The sequence below is a fragment of the Salmo salar genome, chromosome 08 (assembly GCF_965601325.2).
Source record: "Salmo salar chromosome 08, fSalSal1, whole genome shotgun sequence".
NCBI classification, from domain to species: Eukaryota; Metazoa; Chordata; class Actinopteri; order Salmoniformes; family Salmonidae; genus Salmo; species Salmo salar.
In genome coordinates this window covers 19,672,313-19,694,360 of record NC_138298.1, presented here as the reverse complement: position 1 = coordinate 19,694,360, position 22,048 = coordinate 19,672,313, and the positions used below count along the sequence as shown (strand labels likewise).

General features: G+C 42.7%; 1 protein-coding gene across 2 annotated transcripts in view; it reads left to right on the top strand.

Annotated features, from left to right (window-relative positions):
- LOC106610173 (polypeptide N-acetylgalactosaminyltransferase-like 6) overlaps window positions 1–22,048 on the top strand; it is a 235,935-nt gene that overhangs the window by 39,891 nt on the left and 173,996 nt on the right. For both annotated transcript variants that reach the window (XM_045722724.2, XM_045722723.2), the window contains exons 3-4: window positions 14,923–15,031; window positions 19,710–19,848. In XM_045722724.2, coding sequence (XP_045578680.1) covers window positions 14,923–15,031; window positions 19,710–19,848 — 248 coding nt within the window. The remainder of the gene's footprint in view (window positions 1–14,922; window positions 15,032–19,709; window positions 19,849–22,048) is intronic.

Below are 22,048 nucleotides of genomic sequence, written 5' to 3'. Positions count from 1 at the left end.
ACTGGTACTTCCTGTTTGAGTTTCTGCCTAGAGGAAGGGAGGAGAAAAATGGAGTTGTGATCTGATTTGCCGAAGGGAGGCGGGGGAAGGCCTTGTAGCCATCCCGGAAGGGCGAATAGCAGTGATCAAGTGTTTTAGTAGCGCGGTGTACTACAGTCAATGTGTTGATAGAACTTCAGTAGCATTTTCCTCAAATTTGCTTTGTTAAAATCCCCAGCTACAATAAATGCAGCCTCAGGATATGTGGTTTCCAGTGTGCACAAAGTCCAGTGGAGTTCCATGAGGGCTGTCGTGGTATCGGCTTGAGGGGGAATATACACGGCTGTGACTATAACCGAAGAGAATTCTCTTGGGAGATAATACGGTCGGCCTTTGATTGTGAGGTTTTCTAGGTTGGATGAACAAAAGGACTTGAGTTTCTGTACGCTATCACAATCACACCATGAGTAGTGAATCATGAAACATACACCAATGCCTTTCTTCTTCCCGGAGAGTTCTTTATTTCTGTCTGCACGATGTGTTGAGAACCCAGCTGGCTGTATGGACTGGGACAGTATACCCGGAGAGAGCCATGATTCCGTGAAACAGAGTATGTTACAGTCCCTGATGTCTCTCTGGAAGGAGATCCTTGCCCTGAGCTCGTCTACTTTATTGTCCAGAGACGGAACATTGGCGAGTAATATACTCGGAAGCGGTGATGGTGTCCCTGCCTCCTGTATCAGACTAGAAGTCCACTCCGAATACCTCATCTCCACCCGCAGCATCTTGGAGTAGCCTCTGGGATAAGTTCAATAGCCCTGGGGGAACGAACAAAGGATCCAATCCAGGAAAGTAATATCCCTCGTCGTAATGCTGTTGAGTTACCGCCTCTTTGATATCCAAAAGTTCTTTCTGGCTGTATGTAATAACACAAAACAGGTTGTGGTGCAAAACATTTAAGAAATTGCACACAAAAAACAAAATACTGCAAAGTTGCTTTGGAGTTAGAAGCAGAGCTGCCATGTCTGTCGGCGCCATATAATAGTTCCTCACAGTATTATAACAGTTCCTCACATTATTCCTGAAAGTAATTTTTCCAACGCTATCCCCCTCAATTATCAGCATTGCTGAGCAGTAGGCTTTGGTCGTGTTGCCTGTATTTATTTATATTTGAATGATTGTCAATTTCATCTCCATACTATAGCATAGCTGGCCCCTTCATACTTTCCTTGTCAGTTCATTATCTTATAGCCTACTTTCGTGAAAGCCTAAGGTAGGCCTAGGTTTGTAAATAAGTTTTAAGGAAAGGAGAAATATTTGCTCTTTTACAGTATATGACATTCACTGGTGGCTTTGATTGACGGTGTGCGTGTGTGAGTTCACTGATTTTCTCTATAGGCCTATATGTCCATTCAGAAAGTTTCATAAAGTAGCCTGTCTGGACTCCATCTCTTTAATAACAGTCAAATGCTCCTGTCATGATTTAATCTTGTAAAAGGCCTAATTTCTTCGGCTACATTATTTCTCAAATTACGGCATCCTCTCTTTGAAGAACATATCCCAAAGCAGCTATTTGGGGGAAAGTGGGAGAAAACCCATCGGACTTTGTTTGAATGAATGGTTTTGTGCGTCGAATTAGGATTATATGCTGAAAAGCCAACAGACAAGGACAGGGTAGGCATATATCTTTATGGGGACTCCATTAATGTTGTGTCAATACGAAAATGTGACAGATCCACTCCAACTTGGCATTTCTTCATTTGCTGATTAATATTTGTGAGTAATAACCTGAATAATAAGGAAATTACATAATAATAAGGAAGTGTAATGTCTTGTTTAACCCTGAACGGTTATTTCGATGACCGTGTATATTGCCTGACCAATTATCGTAACCTCAAATTCCAAGACCGTCACAGCTGCTGCCTATATAGGCTTCTAGTAGTGGCAGTCATTCAGTGTAACAAACATCAGAGAAAAAATGTGCCCATAATGCTAAGTGAAGTCTGTGCCACTGAGAACCCCAGCCAGCCCAGATGTTGGGAGCTGGAGCAGTTTGGTGGGGGATTTTTTTTTCTCTCTCTCTCTCTCTCTCTCTCTCTCTTTCTCTCTCTCTCTCGTAAATATGTGCCAGTGAAAACTTCATAACCTCTCCCTCCAGAGAGAGCGGAACGACCTCGACGGCCGCTACCAGGGTCATCACTGCACTCTGATGAGCAAACATTTGCATAGGGAAAGTGAAATATCTTCCCATGTTCGTTTCTTTCCTGGCATGGAATGGAAAGAGAGAGAGAGGGAAGGGGCTGTAGGCACGCAGTCACACAGTATCCATAGTGGAAGAGAAAGACAGAACTGTATGCCAAATCCAAACAGACATTAATTTGCAGCGCCACATGGGATTGGTAGTGATGATGAGAGAGAGAGAGACAGATTACTACTGAGTCACAGTTGGTGACCAGAGAAAGTCAGAATACCTAACAACCTTCACGAATGGGTTGTTAAATGTCAGTTCTATAGTATCACTGCAGATACAGTATCTATTGAAAATCACATCGTCTGCCATCATTATATGTAGAACCGTTCCCATTGTTAGAATACAGAGACCTAAAAGTACTCCCAAATGAATCTGTGTGTTAGTGCATGTAGGTTATAAAACAACTCCTGCAATACCTGCGTGTTCCTCTGCTGAGCGAGAGAGCAGCATTCTCAGCATGTGTAATTAAGTAGCACATTGTGCAGTGAGTCTGTGGCCCCAGACCCCGAGCTGTCTGGGCAGAGCCTGTACGGTAATTGGTAAATTTACTGGAATCAATGTGCAGGGAGCGCAGCCCGACAGACTGCCAGTCTCAGCGTGCTCTAAGAACAAAGGGAAGAGTAAGAGAAAGAGTAGAGAGGAGGAGAAGAGAGAAAACAGAAAGGGAATAAGGAGGAGAGAATAAGGAGGAGAGGAGGAGGAGAGCAAACAGACAAGGTGAAGGTGAAGGAGAAGAAAATGCAACAGAACAGAACAGATTAACAGAACAGAACAGGACAGGACAGAACAGAACAGATGAAAAGAACAGAACAGAACAGATGAATAGGACAGGACACAACAGAACAGGACAGATGAACAGAACAGTACAGAACAGGAGAGAAATGAACAGAACAGGACAGAACAGAACAGATGAATAGGACAGAACAGAACAGGACAGATGAACAGGACAGAACAGTACAGAACAGAACAGGAGAGGTGAACAAAACAGGGACAGAACAGGACAGATTAACAGAACAGGACAGGACAGATTAACCGAACAGGACAGAACAGAACAGATGAACAGAACAGAACAGATGAATAGAACAGAACAGATTAACAGAATAAGTACAGGACAGGAGAGGAGAGGGAAAACCAAACAACATTTTGGTTTCAGAGAGAGAGGAAGAGTACACTGTACAGTACAGGATTAGAAGGAACAGATCAGTGGAGAGAAGAAAAAACAGAACAGAACAGAATAAGCAGAGGAGACTGTTTAGAGAGAGGGGGAGTACCCCGGAGATGGATACAGTGATGTGTGTATCTCTATGGAGAGTACACTAAGACAGGGTTAGTCTGGTCTGAGTAGTATGTCTTCCTCTTATTTTGATTCGAGCCATCCCCCACAGGACCTGTCAAGCCTTGATCCACTGCTGAGTTCAGATTTACAGAGGCAAGGTCACTGTACTGTTTATTGATCAGCCTGTCTGTCTAGCTATCTGTCTGGAGAATATAAGAGATTTTTAAGTATGCTCAACTGTGTGGATTTTACTTACTTTCCACCTTGATTGTGTTTTACAGCATTGGTTGGTGGGAAAAGTGTATATTTTCAAAGCATTAGGGCTTATTTCTCCATAAGGTTTTAGTTTGAATATACATAGGGCATAGAGGAAAAGAACCATTAGCGTTTACCCACAAAGTCCTCTTACCGAAGACAGTTGCAAAAATAACTTCCTGTATCGTGCGTGTCGGAAAATATCTGGAATGTTGGGGAAAAGTATTTAAGAATCAGCCTTTAAAGCATGTACTTAATCAATAGCTTCCTACCTAACTTTACCTTGAAGTAGTGTTTCTTTCAGATGTATTTTTAAGTGGCTCACCGCCAGTGCTGCAAGGACATTGAAGGACAAAACCCAGACTAAAAGGAACAGTCTCACAGTTCACAATGAGTCCAGGACAACCCTGAACAAGAACAACCCTCACCAAGAATTCAACCTCTTTGCAGAAAACAACACTCTTCAGAGGCTAGGTCGATTAGCTAGCTCAATGCATACTGATTTTCTATTCTGGATAGAACTGGAGAGAAGAAAACGTTGTACTCTGGAGTTATTCCTGACCTGATACTTACCTAGAAAAACATTATACAGTCTACATTAAAAAAATTAAAGCAGGTGAAAGCACAATAGGTGAAAGGATATGAACAGAAGCACAGTGCTTAGGGCGGCGGGCTGCTTTGTTCAAAACATTTCTTTGCTGTGTATGTGTGTGTCTGTTTACATGCACATGCACATTTGTGTGTGTGTGTGTGTGTGTGTGTGTGTCTGTGTCGTAGCCTTCAAAGCCTGGGAGTCTGAGAAGGAGAAGTCATGAAATATTGGTAGCCAGCTCCAACACCTCTTGACCTGCCCTTTATGAGGTGTGGATTAGAAGATGAGTTCCCTATCTGTCTTCGTGTGTGTGAAACCCTGGGGTCATTTAGACATTTAACAGGTGTGGACCTAGTGTCTTCAGGTGGCAATGAAATAGGAATTATAGGACAATATAAATGAAAATTGCACTCCTTTAAAGATTGTGATTACCCCTTGGCTTGGCAATTATTTTGCGCTGTGTCCCGTGTCAGCTTGAGAGAGATGTAAATTACTCAAAGTGCAGGGTTTCGCAGGTTCACTGTAATGATATCAGCCTCTTAGGCTCTACCTGAGTAGTTAGAATATATTCTTTGTACTGAAAACAAGCTGGCATGGATGTGTGAAAACAGACACAGTTATCCCTCACATAAACTGTAGCATCCTTTACTCTCATGTGGGTGAAGTGACTTCATAAAGTGTCCTCAGTTTATTGAACAGTTGTCATGGCAACATTACCTATAAAAAGGAAAGAAAAGTCTGAAATGTATCCTATGCTAATTAGTAGCATCAGTTGACTTTTAGAAGTCAACACTGTCCTTGTTTTTTCATCACAAGGTTTATCAGATGTGTTCTCTAAATCTCACGTCTGTCCCTAATAGAGAATTGAACTCTAAGCAGTAAACACACATTTTTCTTTTCAACCTCATGCTTCATTTTACATTGGAGCTTATTTTCAATTATCCAACTGTTTCGCTATCCTTCTTACCTCTGATTAGTAAAGTGAGGAGACTGTAATAACTGTGTCTCAAAAATACATGCTCCGTTAGATTTTAGATCACGTCCAACTGTAAAGTAACTGGATTATGTCCAGCGGAGGCTGATTAGCTCTAAAATACCACCTCATTCAAGATTTGAATTTCTCCGATATGATCATGATCGCTCTCTTCATATATCTACATGGCTTTTCAAAGTTATTCATTGTTGTGTGTCTCTCCAAATCCCTTATTTTGATGTGTGCCTCATGGGCTGCGTTTACACAGGCAGCCCAATTTTGATCTTTTCACATCCAATCTTTCTCAGAGCTGATTTGATTGGTCCAAAGGCCAATTAGTGGAAAAAGATCACAAATTGGCTACCTGTGTAAACACAGCCATATCGCCTTCAGCCAACAGTAAACCACTCCAATACGACTCTCATGAGGAACGTCTGTTGATTTACCATTCAGGAGTGTGTTTGTTCTCAGAGATAACATATGAATGTGCTATCAGGATCTCTGAGATGAGATAATAGCATTACAGAATGCCTCTATTGTCTTGTTCAGTTGAGGGGAAACGTTTTGAAATGGCGTGAAACAGGGAAGTACTATCTGAAGAGATTTTACTACTGGGTGCCCTACTGAACATAACCAAGGTCTAGTTGTAGCCCTGTAGCTCAAATTGCTCGTCATAGCCATGCAGCTACCCATAGGGCATTAACCCGCTGCTACTAAGGGAGAGAAGAGAAACACCACAATTACTCCACAGGGAATCGAACAAAAAAGACCCATTGACAAATGGGAAGTGATAAAGTGGATCATTATGACTCTGGTGTTCCAAAAGCTGCTGAAAAGTAGTCTCTTCTGAGGCAAAGTACTATAGGAGTCCATTTGTGAGGGGTCCATTTGAACCACAATAACCACATTTCCACCTACATGCCATGATACTGCAGCATCTCATGAAAAAAAAATATGATGCAGGGCCTCAGAAGAGCCTACTTTTCAGCAGCTTTTGGAAACAGACAGGAAACATAATGGTCCACTTTAACCCATTTGTCAATGGGTCTTTTTCGGTAGATACCCCATGGAGTAATTGCAGTGTTCCTCTTCTTTCTATGATCAGAAAAGACACTGTAAATGCACAGATCTTTTTCAGGGCTTGGCAGTTAGCCACTTTGGCGTAACGACGACTCCTAAATCCTCAAGAGATATCAAACCAGGAAGACAAACATTTTTCCTGCCCTGCGATGACTAATATGATTATACACACCTTTGAGATTTATCATATCAGGAGTGTGTGCGTGTGTGTGAGAGAGTGAGAGAGAAGGAGAGATTACGAAGCCCTATCTGCGACACGGTGCTTTTAAAAGTAGCATTTCATAAAAGCTTATTCTTCCCCCTCTGGTTATGACTTCAAATAAAATCTAAGTTTATTGGTCACGTACACAGTTTTGCAGATGTTATCGCCAATGCAGCAAAATGCTTTTCCAACAGTCTTGAAGGAGTTCCCACATATGCTGAGCACTTGTTGGCTGCTTTTCCTTCACTCTGCGGTCCAAACCATCTCAATTTGGTTGAGGTTGTAAAGCCCAGGTCTGTCACAGCTGTCGTTGGTAAAGGAGGACCAAAATGCAGCAGGTATGTTTATGCTCATCTTGACATTTAATAAATTCAAAATGAACACCAAAATAACAACAACAAAACGAACGATCAACAAAACAGTCTGGCAAGGCACAAGGCTAAACACAGAACAATCTCCCACAAACACACAGACAAACACACCCAACTAATATAGGACTTCCAATCAAAGGCAACACCACACAGCTGCCTTCAATTGGAAGTCCACCCCAATTAACTCAACATAGAAACAGACTACCTAGACTAAACATAGAATACATGAATCTCAAACAGTGCCCAAAAAACCCCGGAATACTAAATCAAATGCCCTTACTACAAAAACACCACCCTGAACCACATAAAACAAATACCCTCTGCCACGTCCTGACCAAACTACAATAACAATTAACCCTTATACTGGCCAGGACGTGACAAGGTCATCTGATGCAGCATTCCAACACTGTCCTTCTTGGTCAAATAGAGGTGTGTTGGGTCATTGTCCTGTTGAAAAACAAATGATTATCCCACTAAGCGCAAACCAGATGGGATGGCGTATTACTGCAGAATGCTGTGGTAGCCATGCTGCCTTGAATTCTAAATAAATCACTTAGTGTCACCAGCAACGCACCCCCACACCATCACACCACCTCCTCCATGCTTCACGGTGGGGTGGGAACCACACATGCGGAGATCGTCCATTCACATACTCTGCGTCTCACAAACACATGGCTGTTGGAACCTAAAATCTCAAATTTGGACTCATCAGACCAAAGGACAAATTTCCACCGGTCTAATGTCTATTGCACGCCGTGAAGGACTGAAATCCTGCAGCGCTCGCAAGGTCCCCCTGCTCAAGAATACATATACATGCCCATCTGAAGTTTGCCAATGAACATCTGAATAACTCAGAGGACAACTGGTGAAAGTGTTGTGGTCAGATGAGACCAAAATGGAGCTCTTTGACATCAACTCAACTCGCCGTGTTTGGAGGAGGAGGAATGCTGCCTATGACCCCAAGAACACCATCTCCACCGTCAAACATGGAGGTGGAAACATTATGCTTTGGGGGTGTTTTTCTGCTAAGGGGACAGGACAACTTCACAGCATCAAAGGGACGATGTACCGTCAAATCTTGGGTGAGAACCTCCTTCCCTCAGCCAGGGCATTGAAAATGGGTCGTGGATGGGTATTCCAGCATGACAATGACCCAAAACACACGGCCAAGGCAACAAAGGAGTGGCTCAAGAAGAAGCACATTAAGGTCCTGGAGTGGCCTAGCCAGTCTCCAGACCTTAATCTCATAGAAAATCTGTGGAGGGAGCTGAAGGTTCGAGTTGCCAAACGTCAGCCTCGAAACCTTAATGACTTGGAGAAGATCTGCAAAGAGGAGTGGGACAAAATCCCTCCTGAGATGTGTGCAAACCTGGTGGCCAACTACAAGAAACGTCTGACCTCTGTGATTGCCAACAAGGGTTTTGCCACCAAGCACTAAGTCATGTTTTGCAGAGGGGTCAAATAATTATTTCCCTCATTAAAATGCAAATCATTTTATAACATTTTTGACATGCGTTTTTCTGGATTGTTTTGTTGTTATTCTGTCTCTCACTGTTCAAATAAACCTACTATTAAAATTATAGACTGATCATTTCTTTGTAAGTAGGCAAACGTACAAAATCAGCAGGGGATCAAATACTTTCCCCCCCCACTGTATCTGTTACTTGAACTCTGAGAAGCATTTATTTGGGCTGCAATTTCTGAGGCTGGTGACTCTAATGAACTTATCCTCTGCAGCAGAGGTAACTCTGGGTCTTCCTTTCCTGTGGCGGTCCTCATGAGAGCCAGTTTCATCATAGCGCTTGATGGTTTTTGCGACTGCACAAAGTTCTTCAAATGTTCCATATTGACTGACCTTCATGTCTTAAAGTAATGATGGACTGTTGTTTCTCTTTGCTTATTTGAGCTGTTCTTGCCATAATATGGACTTGGTCTTTTACCAAATCTTCTGTGTACCAACCCTACCTTGTCACAGCACAACTGACTGGCTCAAACGCATTAAGAAGGAAAGAAAATCAACAAATTAACTTTTAACAAGGTACACCTGTTAATTGAAATTTATGCCAGGTGACGGCCTCATGAAGCTGGTTGAGAGAATTCCAATAGTGTGTAAAGCTGTCATCAAGGCTAAGGGTGGCTACTTTGAAGAATCTCAAATATAAAATATATTTTGATTTGTTTTTTGGTTCCACTTTTTTGGTTACTACATGATTCCATATGTGTTATTTCATAGTTTTGATGTCTTCACTATTATTCTACAATGTAGAAAATAGTAAAAAGAAAGAAAAGCACTTGAATGAATAGGAGTGGCCAAACGTTTGACTGGTGCTGTATGTATGTGAATGGTAAGTATAGACAGTAAGGACAGTATATGAATAGAACAGGTGTGTACAGTCGTGGCCAAAAGTTTTGAGAATGACACAAATATTAATTTCCACAAAGTTTGCTGCTTCAGTGTCTTCAGATATTTTTGTCAGATGTTACTATGGAATAGTGAAGTATAATTACAAGCATTTCATAAGTGTCAAAGGCTTTTATTGACAATTACCTGAAGTTGATGCAAAGAGACAATATTTGCCGTGTTGACCCTTCTTTTTCAAGGCCTCTGCAATCCGCCCGGGCATGCTGTCAATTAACTTCTGGGCTACATCCTGACTGATGGCAGCCCATTCTTGCATAATCAATGCTTGGAGTTTGTCAGAATTTGTGGGTTTTTGTTTGTCCACCCACCTCTTGAGGATTGACCACAAGTTCTCAATGGGATTAAGGTCTGGGGAGTTTCCTTGCTATGGACCCAAAATATTGATGTTTTGTTCCCCGAGCCACTTAGTTATCACTTTTGCCTTGTGGCAAGGTGCTCCATCATGCTGGAAAAGGCATTGTTCGTCACCAAACTGTTCCTGGATCGTTGGGAGAAGTTGCTCACGGAGGATGTGTTGGTACCATTCTTTATTCATGGCTGTGTTCTTAGGCAAAACTGTGAGTGAGCCCATGAATGGTCTCAGGATGCTTTACTGTTGGCATGACACAGGACTGATGGTAGCGCTCACCTTGTCTTCTCCGGACAAGCCTTGTTTCTGGAAAGGTGAATTTTTTTGAAGTAAAAGCTCGAATTGTTTGGGTACAGACCTGGATAGTAAGACAGAACTCTGCAGGCTATCTTTGCAGTAGATTGCAACACCGCCCCCTTTGGCAGTTCTATCTTGGCGGAAAATGTTATAGTTAGGGATGGATATTTCAGGGTTTTTGGTGGTTTTCCTAAGCCAGGATTCAGACACGGCTAAGACATCCGGGTTGGCAGTGTGCTAAAACAGTGAGTAAAACAAACATAGGGAGTAGGCTTCTAATGTTAACTTCTTGGGGCTATGTGGGACGCTAGCGTGCCACCCGTGGTGCACCCTATCAACAGCAGGTGCATTTCAAGAGCGGCAAATTTGAAACCAAATAAATGTCAAAATTCACATTTTTCAAACATACCTACATACATATATCTTACACCCTTTGAAAGATAAACATCTCCTTAATCTAACCACGTTGTCCGATTTCAAAAAGGTTTTACGGCGAAAGCATAAAGTTAGATTATGTTAGGAGAGTACATTGACAATAGCTAATGTTTTGTAATGTTTTGTCAATTCAAAGACAGGCGTCACCAAAACCATAAAACCAGCTAAAATGATGCACTAACCTTTTACAATCTCCATCAGATGACACTCCTAGGACATTATGTTAGACAATAAATGCATTTTTAGTTCTATCAAGTTCATATTTATATCCAAAAACAGCGGTTTACTATGGCGTTGATGTTCAGGAAATCGTTTCCCTCCAATAACCGGCAGTCAAGTCAGCACCACAAATTAAATAATTAAAATTAGAAAACATTGGTAAAATATTATATTGTCATTTAAAGAATTATAGATTTACATCTCTTGAACGCAATCAACTTGCCAGATTTAAAAATAACCTTACTGGGAAATCACACTTTGCAATAATCTGAGCACTGCGCCCAGAAAAATACGCTTTGCTATACAGACAAACGGCCATGTTGGAGAGATCTAAAATCGAAAATACTATGTAAATAATCCATTACCTTTGATTCTCTTCATCAGATGTCACTTCCAGGAATCCCAGGTCCATAACGAATGTAGTTTTGTTCAAAAAAGCTCATCATTTATGTCCAAAAAGCTCCGTGTTGTTAGCACATGATCTAAGCCAGCCGGACTTCTCGTCATGAACGAGGGGAAAAAATATATTTACGTTCGTTCAAACATGTCAAACGTTGTATAGCATAAATCATTAGTGCCTTTTTTAACCAGAACATGAATAATATTCAAGGTGGACGAATGCATTCTCTTTTATAACGTATTGGAACGAGGGTACCCAACATGAACTCGCGCGCCAGAGTCTAATCGGCCATCACCGTTCCAAGGCTCTTGTTCGGTCAGATCTCACAGTAAAAGACTCAAAACACTTTGTAAAGGCTGGTGACATCTAGTGGAAGCAATAGGAAGTGCCAAAACATTAATCAACCCCTGTGTGTTTCAATGGCATAGGCTTAAAGGTAATTCAACACATCAGGTATCCACTTCCTGTCAGAAAATGTCTCAGGGTTTTGCCTGCCAAATGAGTTCTGTTATACTCACAGACACCATTCAAACAGTTTTAGAAACGTTAGGGCGTTTTCTATCCATATATAATAAGTATATGCATATTCTAGTTACTGGGTAGGATTAGTAACCAGATTAAATCGGGTACGTTTTTTTATCCAGCCGTGAAAATACTGCCCCCTAGCCCCAACAGGTTAACATGCATGAAACCTTGACTTTTACGGTTACAGAAGTCAACAAATGAGAGCACCTGGGGAGTGGGAGTGGAACTAGGCACTGCAGGACCTGGATTAACCTCCACATCACCAGAGGAACAGAGGAGAAGTAGGATAAGGGTACGGCTAAAGGCTATATGAACTGGCTGTCTAGCACGTTCGGAACAGAGTAAATGGAGCAGGTTTCTGGGAACGATAGCATAGATTCAAGGCATGAGAGAGATATAGTCTCTAGAGACATTTAAACCAGGTGATGTCATCGCATTTGTAGGAGGTGGAACAACATGGTTGGTTAAGGCATATTGAGCAGGGCTAGAGGCTCTACAGTGAAATAAGACAGTAATCACTAACCAGGACAGTAATGGACGAGGCATGTTGATATTAGAGAGAGGCATGCGTAGCCAAGTGAACATATGGGTCCAGTGAGTGGTTGGGCTGGTTGGGGACACGGCGATTCAGACAGTTATCAGGCCGGTGCTAACAGGCTAGCAGTTAGTAGGCCGGGGCTAGCAAGCTAGCAGACCGGGTTAGCAAGCAAGCAGTTAGCAGACTGGGGCAAGCAAGCTAGCAATTAGCAGACCGGGGTAAGCAAGCTAGCAGTTAGCAGACCGGGGCTAGCAAGCGAGCATTTTTAACATTTACATTTAAGTCATTTAGCAGACGCTCTTATCCAGAGCGACTTACAAATTGGTGCATTCACCTTATGATATCCAGTGGAACAACCACTTTACAGTAGTGCATCTAAATGTTTTGTTGGGGGGGGGGTTAGAAGGATTACTTTATCCTATCCTAGGTATTCCTTAAAGAGGTGGGGTTTCAGGTGTCTCCGGAAGGTGGTGATTGACTCCGCTGTCCTGGCGTCATGAGGGAGCTTGTTCCACGATAGGGGTGCCAGAGCAGCGAACAGTTTTGACTGGGCTGAGCGGGAACTGTGCTTCCTCAGAGGTAGGGGGGCCAGCAGGCCAGAGGTGGATGAGCAGTTACTAGACCAGGGCTAGCAAGTTAGCAGAAGGGCCTTTGGGGGACGTCGCGATGGAAGTCTGTTTTTGCCTCTTCGTGCGGTGACGTCGATAGACCAGTCGTGTTTTAGTAGGGTTCCAAGTAGCTCTAGGTAGCTAGCATGCCACGGTTAGCAGAATGGGCCTTCAGTGGACGTCGCACCTGAGGGGCCTGTTGGATTCCTCGAGCAGATTATGTCGGTATTCCAGTCGTAGAGAATCGGCGGGGTTCCGTGCCCCATACCGGCAGTAGAAGGGGTCCGGATATTGTAGCTCAGGAGTGGGCTTCGGTGGTAGCCCAGGAGCCCTAGCTGGGCTAGCTTCAGGCTAATTGGTGCGTGCTCCGGGATGGAAATGCTAGCCAGGAGTAGTCACCCGGGATTGCGGTTAGCTAGTTGCGAAGATCCAGATGAAAATGTTCAGAGTTTGCGGTAGGAATCTGGGGATATGGAGAGAAAAAAATTGGTCCGTTTTGCTCTGGTTTGAGTTACGTTGTACGAACTGGCGAGAGCTTTCCGAGCTAAAGGTTAGCTGATGACCGCTAGCAGTGGTTTGCTGACTGATATCTGGTAGGTAGTTAGCTGGCTAGCTTCAATTGAGGTATTCCAGATCTGAAGTAAATAGAAATACTTTAGGAAAAAAAACAGATCCACGCCACATTGGGTGAGGCGGGTTGCAGTAGAGTATTTAGAAGTTGAGGTTTAGGGAAATATTTTAAAAGATATAAAAAGAAAAAGATATAAAAAGATAATTACAAGGACAGGACAAAGACATCTGACTGCTACGCTATCTTGGAAGTAAGTGCCATCCTCCAAAAGTCTTTGCCTCACTGTGCGTGCAGATGCTCTCACACCTGCCTGCTGCCATTCCTGAGCAAGCTCTGTACTGGTGGTGCCCCGATCCCGCAGCTGAATCAACTTCAGGAGACGGTCCTGGCGCATGTTGGACTTTCTTGGGCACCCTGAAGCCTTCTTCACAACAATTGAACCGCTCTCCTTGAAGTTCTTGATGATCCGATAAATGGTTGATTTAGGTGCAATCTTACTGGCAGCAATATCCTTGCCTGTGAAGCCCTTTTTGTGCAAAGCAATGATGATGGCACGCGTTTCCTTGCAGGTAACCATGGTTGACAGAGGAAGAACAATGATTCCAAGCACCACCCTCCTTTTGAAGCTTCCAGTCTTTTATTCGAACTCAATCAGCATGACAGAGCCTTGTCCTCATCAACACTCACACCTGTGTTAACGAGAGAATTACTGACATGTTGTCAGCTGGTCCTTTTGTGGCAGGGCTGAAATGCAGTGGAAATGTTTTTGGGGGATTCAGTTCATTTGCATGGCAAAGAGGGACTTTGCAATTAATTGCAATTCATCTGATCACTCTTCATAACATTCTGGAGTATATGCAAATTGCCATCATACGAATTGAGGCAGCAGACTTTGTGAAAATTAATATTTGTGTCATTCTCAAAACTTTTGGCCACGACTGTACAGCAGTAATTATATAGGATGAGCCTTGACTAGAATACAGTATATTCATATGAAGTTTGTAAAACAGTATGTAAACATTATTAAAGTAACCAGTGTTCAATGACATTAGATGAATGTACAGCATAAAACATTTGCTGTATTTGTGTTTGCAGCAAGCTCCCTGCTAAAGTTCAGGTTAAAGGCAATTATTTCTCTGAACCTCCAAAGCAACCTTCAAAATTCACAGAAAGCAAACAGAAAGCAGAACAAAGCTTAGGGTATCTGAATTATTACCAAGTTCTAGCTTTTGTTGCACTGGGGCCTTAGAGAGCAATTTGAAGTCACTTCAGGCTCGTTCATGCATACATTTTTTTTGACAGTTGAATTCAAATGTCATTCATATAGAAGAAAAAAAGAAAAATAATAGAATCAGCACATGTTCGACTGTTGATGGAGTGAAGGGAGAATGAATAGAAATGATGGTCAGTTAAATTATCAGGGCTGAACGCTCTATCAAAATGTAAGTGTTTTACCTTTCTCTTCATATTACTGTTTGGCTGAGGCTCACACTGAATTGCAGCGTTTAATCTTTCAGAGTGGGTGATGATGGAATGATGGAATTGTCCCCCACCCTCTTCCTCCTCTCCTCTTTCTCAGGGCTTCTCGCTGGGACTGAGCGAAGGACACATTTACACCTGGACGGACGGCTTGAGGAGGAGAGACTGGCATGATAACGAGAGCATCAGGAGAGACGAACTGCGTATCGGTACGTCTCACAGAGAACTCACAGGACACCACAGACAATCACTACACCTCCTGTAGCTAAAGAGTTTTCACTCTGCACACAGCGAGCAAGCTGAGAACTCACGTAACAAATGTCCACATAAAGAACTTCAACAAAGTCTATCTTTATCATGATTTACTGTAATGGTTTCCATGAAGGTAAAGGGGAGATTGTTTTCCAAGGCAGTAAGGGTATTATTAAGGTACTGTAGGTACTGTACAGTAACTTTGTAAGTCATATTGATCTATTTGATCATGTTAGCTTTAGCTCTGCTTGCTGGACAAATGCATTTCCATTTGAGACATAAAAAAAATTACAAATGATTGTCTGTTTCCACCAAGTAGAGGCAAGACTAACCCTTAGCTAAGTAAGAACATGTACCAGGATCTCAATTCAGATTTACATTAATTAGAAAAGGTCACTGACAGACAAGCCAATATTATCCACTATTCAAACAAGAAGTATCTGGGGGAGGGGTGTTCGGGCCAGAAATGATTGTGTCCACACATAACCCAGCTATTTCTATTTCCATTCATTACATAAATGTCAAGTAAAGAGCAGAGAGGCAAAGACCCAATGTTCCTCTCATAATCCAAACACAGTATCTGTGTCTCCTTCCTGCCGCTGTGCAGTTACAGCATCAGTCAAATAGAGCTCTATTTGAAACTTAAGTATTTTCAGTCTTAGCCCCCTTAAGGTTAAATCACTGTGCCATTGCCAGTTAAAGCTTTAATATTTTAGCAGATAGATTTCAATAGTCCCATCCTGGTAGAGACCTAGTCTGCATCCCAAATGGAACCTTAGTTCCTACATAGTGCACTACTTTTGACCAGTTCTGGGTAGTGCACGATATAGGGAATAAGGTGGGTTTTGGAACGTACCCCGGAGCTGGGAAACATTTGAAGCCAAGCCAGATAAATCATCAATGCCAGACAGGAAATATATTATTTCGGTCAGGGGTTCATGTCAACTGTATATAAACATGTCAGAGGCAATATTAATGACCAGGCAACAATGGAGAATAGAACACTTTTACAGCTTCTGTAATTGCGGAACTCGGCTGTAAATTCTAATGCATGCAGACTTCGGAGTATTAAATAAAGTCATTAGCCAGATTAGACTAAGTTGAATTGCTACCGGACTAAAACAGAGACGTCAAACAGGGCTTCTGTCCTAAATGGCACCCTATTCCCCACATTCCCCTATGGGCCCTCTTCGAAAGTAGTGCACTATGTAGGGAATAGGGTGCCATTAGGGTGGCAGACCTGTCACATCACGTAACCCTACAATATGGCTGCCTAAATCCTGAACGTTGCCTTCTCTGCCCTCCTGTCTGGTCAGATCATGATGCATGGTCATTGTCCCACCAGACCTCCACCACATATGTACCACACCATCTGTTGAGCCTCGATTGTACGTTTGCGGCGACCATGATAAAAGCTTTCTATTAATTTTGGATGAATCAAGCTGATTATAGCTCATCAGTGCATAAAACCCAGGGGTGAGTAATACATTTGCCCCTGTTATTCTCGCGTACGTCGGATGGGAAAAGTGTAGCATACTATACGTATTAACCACTTACAAATCTAAAGCAGTTCATATACAAATGCTCTGTATAATGAATTGTAGGCATGTGTATTAACCACTTATAAAGCTGCAGTGCTGGTAATCAACATCATTGTACTGTGATGGGCCTGTTAATTAAATGTTGAGCATCTCTCAATCAAGTAGACGTCAGCCTCTTGCCCATCTCTGTTGTGAATAGATTAGTGATTACAGAACAGGGCCTGCATTCAAATAGTGTCTCCGAGTAGGAGTGCTGATCTAGGATCAGGTCCCCTTTGTCCATGACATCTTATTAATTATGATCTAAAAGGATAAAATGATCCTAGTCTGAGACTCTTTGTGAATACAGACTCATAATCACCACCATCCCCCAACCAGGAAGCTATGGAAAATCTTACCCCATTGAACAGCATGTAGGAATCATTCATGTGTTAAACCAATTAAGTGATTTTCTCTATATATTGTCTATCCCATTATGCCTTTTAAAAGCATCCATTTACATGTTCTGTCAGCAGGGAAATTGGGTGAGTGCACTTTGTCCATGTTTTACTTTAGTTTTTTGAACCGCCATTGTTTCGAAAATCAAGCCCTTTCCGAGTGAAACGATGGAATGGAAAACCATTACTATTGATGTGTGGGTGTGCTGGATTGGAATATTTCATTTGCTTGGTTTTTCGCCTCCCTCTTGTGAGCTTGGCTGCCCTGTGCTGTGGGTGTAGTGTTTCAATAATTATGTACCGAGGAAAATTAGCTTCCAGCGGCCAACAATACTCACAGTAGTGTTATTGAACTCACCGCATTATTGAGAGAGAGGGATCACTGGTTTTGTCAATGTATAATTCACGTTGATGAGAGAAATTATGAACGATGTAAAACTTGGCAAGTGATTTATTCATTAGCGTTGGTTTTGGCGAAGGATGTAAAATGAATTGTGTTTATGAGAGGACAGGGACGTGGGTTTCGTTTCATCCTATTTCCAGCCGACTCTAAGATTGTGGCATACGATACCTACTTGAAACACAAGCCTTTACTTGGCAGACGGCGCCCGCAAAATATTTCCCACCTCCCGCTTCCAAATCCATTTAATATTTTACAAAAACAAAGATTTTTCTATTTCCCTCTTTTGTACTCGTCCTGGAAACTTTCCATGTTTTCCTCGGTCTCGCTCACACATCAAAAGGAAAGCCTCTCGTTAAGAATGTCATTGTTTTCCTTTCTGGATCCTCTCCGTACATCAAACAAAGCCAGCTGTCAGTGTACATTAACCGCGTGTTTGCCACGCCAGGAGTGTTTTCAGGGATAACCTTAACCATACAATAATATGCGCTAAAACAGTTTTTTTCCCTAGGAGATTTCTCTCTATATTGTAAGCTTTCTCTTTATATTAGAAGCTGTACATTTCCCTCATATGTATCCCTCGTCCAATAAGACTAATGCATATTAGCAGGCTTCCTGAATAAGATGCTTCTATACCCACTTGTGATTTCATTGCAGCATCCTCTAATAAAGTATGCCGATAGGATCCTCTACTTCTGGCCCCTTGGAGGTATAAACGAGGTAAACGGTTTAATTAGATGAAAGAGAAGCTGTCAGTCAATTGTGATTGGCAGCTTAAGTGATATATAACGCCTTCCCTTCAGCGTCGGTGCCCCTGGGGCTTGATTCATGGTGGGCAGTTAGTCAAGCTCATGGCAGTAATGCACATTGCAGAGTGTGAGCCAATGATTCTGTCACCACACAGACTCTGAGGTTTCACATCTCAGTCCAGGACTCAAGATTAAACAGTAGGGGGGTCTCAGAACAAATGGATGGACTCAAGAGTACAGCCTGTGCAGATAGATACTATAGTATGTCACCATTTGATTGAACAAAGACAGTAACACTTTACTTCAAGCCTGCAGGTATAATGTTTTAGGTCTATAACTTGTTATAAGCATCCATGAGCTTTTATAATCATCGAATGGTGCTGTATAGCAGTGTTTCAGTACAGCTATTGATCCACATTCATGTAGGCTACTGTTTTTAGCATTGCATGCTTTACCAAGCCCCCCTAATGAGATACTCACACTGTAGCAGTTCAAATGAACACAAAGCTCTTAGCCTGTTGTTTGTATTTAACTTGTGCTGTCACGGTTGTCGTAAGGAGAAGCGGACCAAAGTGCAGCGTGTGTGTCGTTCCACATTTTATTTACACCGTGAAACTATGCGATACATAAACATAACTGAGTGACAAAAACAACAAACCGTGACGCAGAGGTGAAACATACACTGACTCAAAGATAATCTCCCACAAACCCAGGTGGGGAAAAAAACCTACTTAAGTATGATCTCCAATTAGAGACAACGAGGACCAGCTGCCTCTAATTGGAGATCATCCCAAACAAAACCCCAACATAGAAATACAAAACTAGACCCTGACAACATAGAAATAGAAAACATAGAGAGAAAAAACCTGTCACGCCCTGACCTACTCTACCATAGAAAATAACATCTTTCTATGGTCAGGACGTGACATGTGCCTAAACGGCAGTATCCAAGGATAATTCAATTACCTCTTCTCTATCAGCATGTTAAGCAGAGTGTGTAGAGGGCTACTTATTCAATTTAAGAAGTCCCGGTTCCTGTTGTTAGTTTGGGCCCAACGTTGATTACAATACCGAAAACAGTGTTTTGCATCTCTAAATAGACACACACACACACAAGCACACACACACACACACACATACATACTCACACTCCTGATCTGATAAATCACAGACGTGTGTATAATTGTATTAGTGATCACAGGGCAGGCCAAATGTTTCCCTTCCTGGTTTGATGTCTGTTGAGGATTTAGGAGTCGTCGTTACGCCAAAGTGGCTAACTGCCAAGCCCTGAAAAAAATCTGTGCATTTACAGTGTCTTTTCTGATCATAGAAATGGGAGAGAAGAGGAACACTGCAATTACTCCACGGGGTATCTACCGAAAAAGACCCATTGACAAATGGGTTAAAGTGGACCATTATGACCCTCTGAGACACACACACACACACACACACACACACACACACACTGCAAAGCACCTTGATATTTCACAGTATTTTCTGTCTTTTAGGGAAAGGGGAGCACGGCAAGCCCTACCCTCTGGCTGAGGATGAGTGTGACGACTCGGTTTACAAGGAGAACGGCTTCAACATCTACGTTAGTAACAACATCGCCCTGGACCGCTCTCTACCAGACATCAGACATCCAAAGTAAGTAGAGTGACAGATGGGTCTTTCTCTGACCCAAATGTTGACACAATAAATGTGCAGAGCAGAGGTAATAACGTGTGTTAATTGGGGGTCAATTGCTGCACTACTAACGAGAGAACATGGCGGTGTGCGCGTTAACATTTCACTTCAAACACAAAATGGGGTCACGCCTCGCATCTCCAACGATGTTGTCTTCTCTAATCCCCCAGGTCTTAGTATCTGTGTCTGTTCAATGGCTTGGAAGACAGGAGTGTGAACAAACACGTTCACCTCTATTGATCCTCACATCAAATAAATGTGAAAGTAACCCGTATACAATGCACACGATTTGCACTGACACTTTACTGCTATTCATTAGTAGGCAAACATGGCTAATATCATTACATGGAAAATGGCAGCTTACATCGATTAGGGATTTGTTGTGGGTGGTTACTCTGCTACTCTGGTACCAATCAAAGGTGTTTAGTTGAACAGTGCTGCATATGTACGTTAGGATGGCCGTATTGGCTGCTTTTCGCAGTGATGTCAGATATTGCTTAAAGAGGATTTGCAATGAGGTATTTGATGGATTGGTCCATAATGGCTCTCAGGGAGCACTAGAAGGGCATTGTAAGAAAGTGAGAGAGAGAAACCACTGGTCTTCTGCGTACCATTAGGCCTCATAGAAACAACATGGATTTTTCTCTCTCTCTCTCTCTCTCTCTCTCTCTCTCTCTCTCTCTCCCCTCTCCCTCCCCCCCCCTCTCCTCTCTCTCCTCTCTCTCTCCTCTCCCGCAAGAAACAAATCCCGCAGTAACTCCTACTGCAATGGGTTGGAAGTCAGGAGGGGGGTTGCAGTAGTGTTACAGCTCTGTCGATAATGAGAACTATTCTCTCCGCTGCGGGGGGGCTGGAGAGTGACTGCATCCCAATGGCACCCTACTCCCTATATAGTGAACTACTTTTTACCCTATGGGCCCTGGTAAAACATAATGCACTTTATAGGGCATAGGGTGCCGTTTGGACTCCAAGTGATTCCATGTTAGCGAGGTAGGGAAATTAGATGCCACACTGTGCTGTGCATACTGTGGAGAGGGATATGGGGACATTTTGTCATTTGAAAGCTAGTTAAGCTTAGGATTGAAATATAGTGTTTTCTCCCTCTGGATATTGTCCCGTGTCTAATCTACTGACTGTGTGTGTGAGAGTGTGGGTGCAAGTATATTCGACATGATGCATAGGATGTACAAGGTGCGCACGTAAGTACATTTTCATGTGTGAAAATGGTGTGTGCTCAATTACTAGTAAACATGTTTTCCACACCGCAATCCGTGTGTGTGGGATCAGAACATGTGTTGACAGGAAGTCAGGTTTCTATGAAGCTAAATCAGCCCTCCAGGGCAATGCTCTTCAGTTCAGTTCCATCATAACAAAAAACCATGGCAATTTTCTTCAGCAGGTGACGTGCCTTGTGTGGAGTGTGAGAGAGGGAGAGAATGAGAGTGTGTTTATTAGTGTGCGAGAGAGAGAGGGGGGAGGGAAAAAGGGAGGGGGGAAAGAGAGAGGGGAGGAAGAAAGGAAGAGGGGGAGAGAGAGAGAGAGAGAGAGAAAAAGCGAGAGAGGGAAGAGATAGATAGAGGGAGAAAGAGATAGAGATTGAGGGGGGAGAGCGATAGATAGTTATAGAGAGAGGGGGGAGGGGAGGAGAGAGAGAGTTAGATAGAGAGATAGATAGTGAGATAGATAGTGAGATAGATAGTGAGATAGATAGAGAGAGAACAAGAGAGAATATCTATGGTGAGAGGGCATCTCTGTTTATTTACAGTCTCATAAAGCCCTGCAGCAATCCTTTCAATATGTGATCTGGAACATTATTTTGTAGACAGTGGCTGAATGATCTCCATCTTCCTCACAGTAAGCTGGGGCCCTGCCTGTCTTCCTGCTCTGCCTGTCTGTCTGTTCTGCCTGCCTGTCTGTTCTGCCTGCCTGTTCTGCTTCCCTGCCTAATGTAATGACGGCTATAACTCAGATACACCCCTGATTTCAACACATTTAAGAGATGGAAATGAGGCCAGTGCTGCCGCTATCCTAGCTAATGTTGTTGACGGAAAAGAAACCTCACAGGTTAAAAACATTTAAGGGATTGCGATGTCTGTGAATGCTAAGTATTTTTGGCAATGTTTTATTTCTCAGTCTGCACATACACTATCTAGAACCTAAA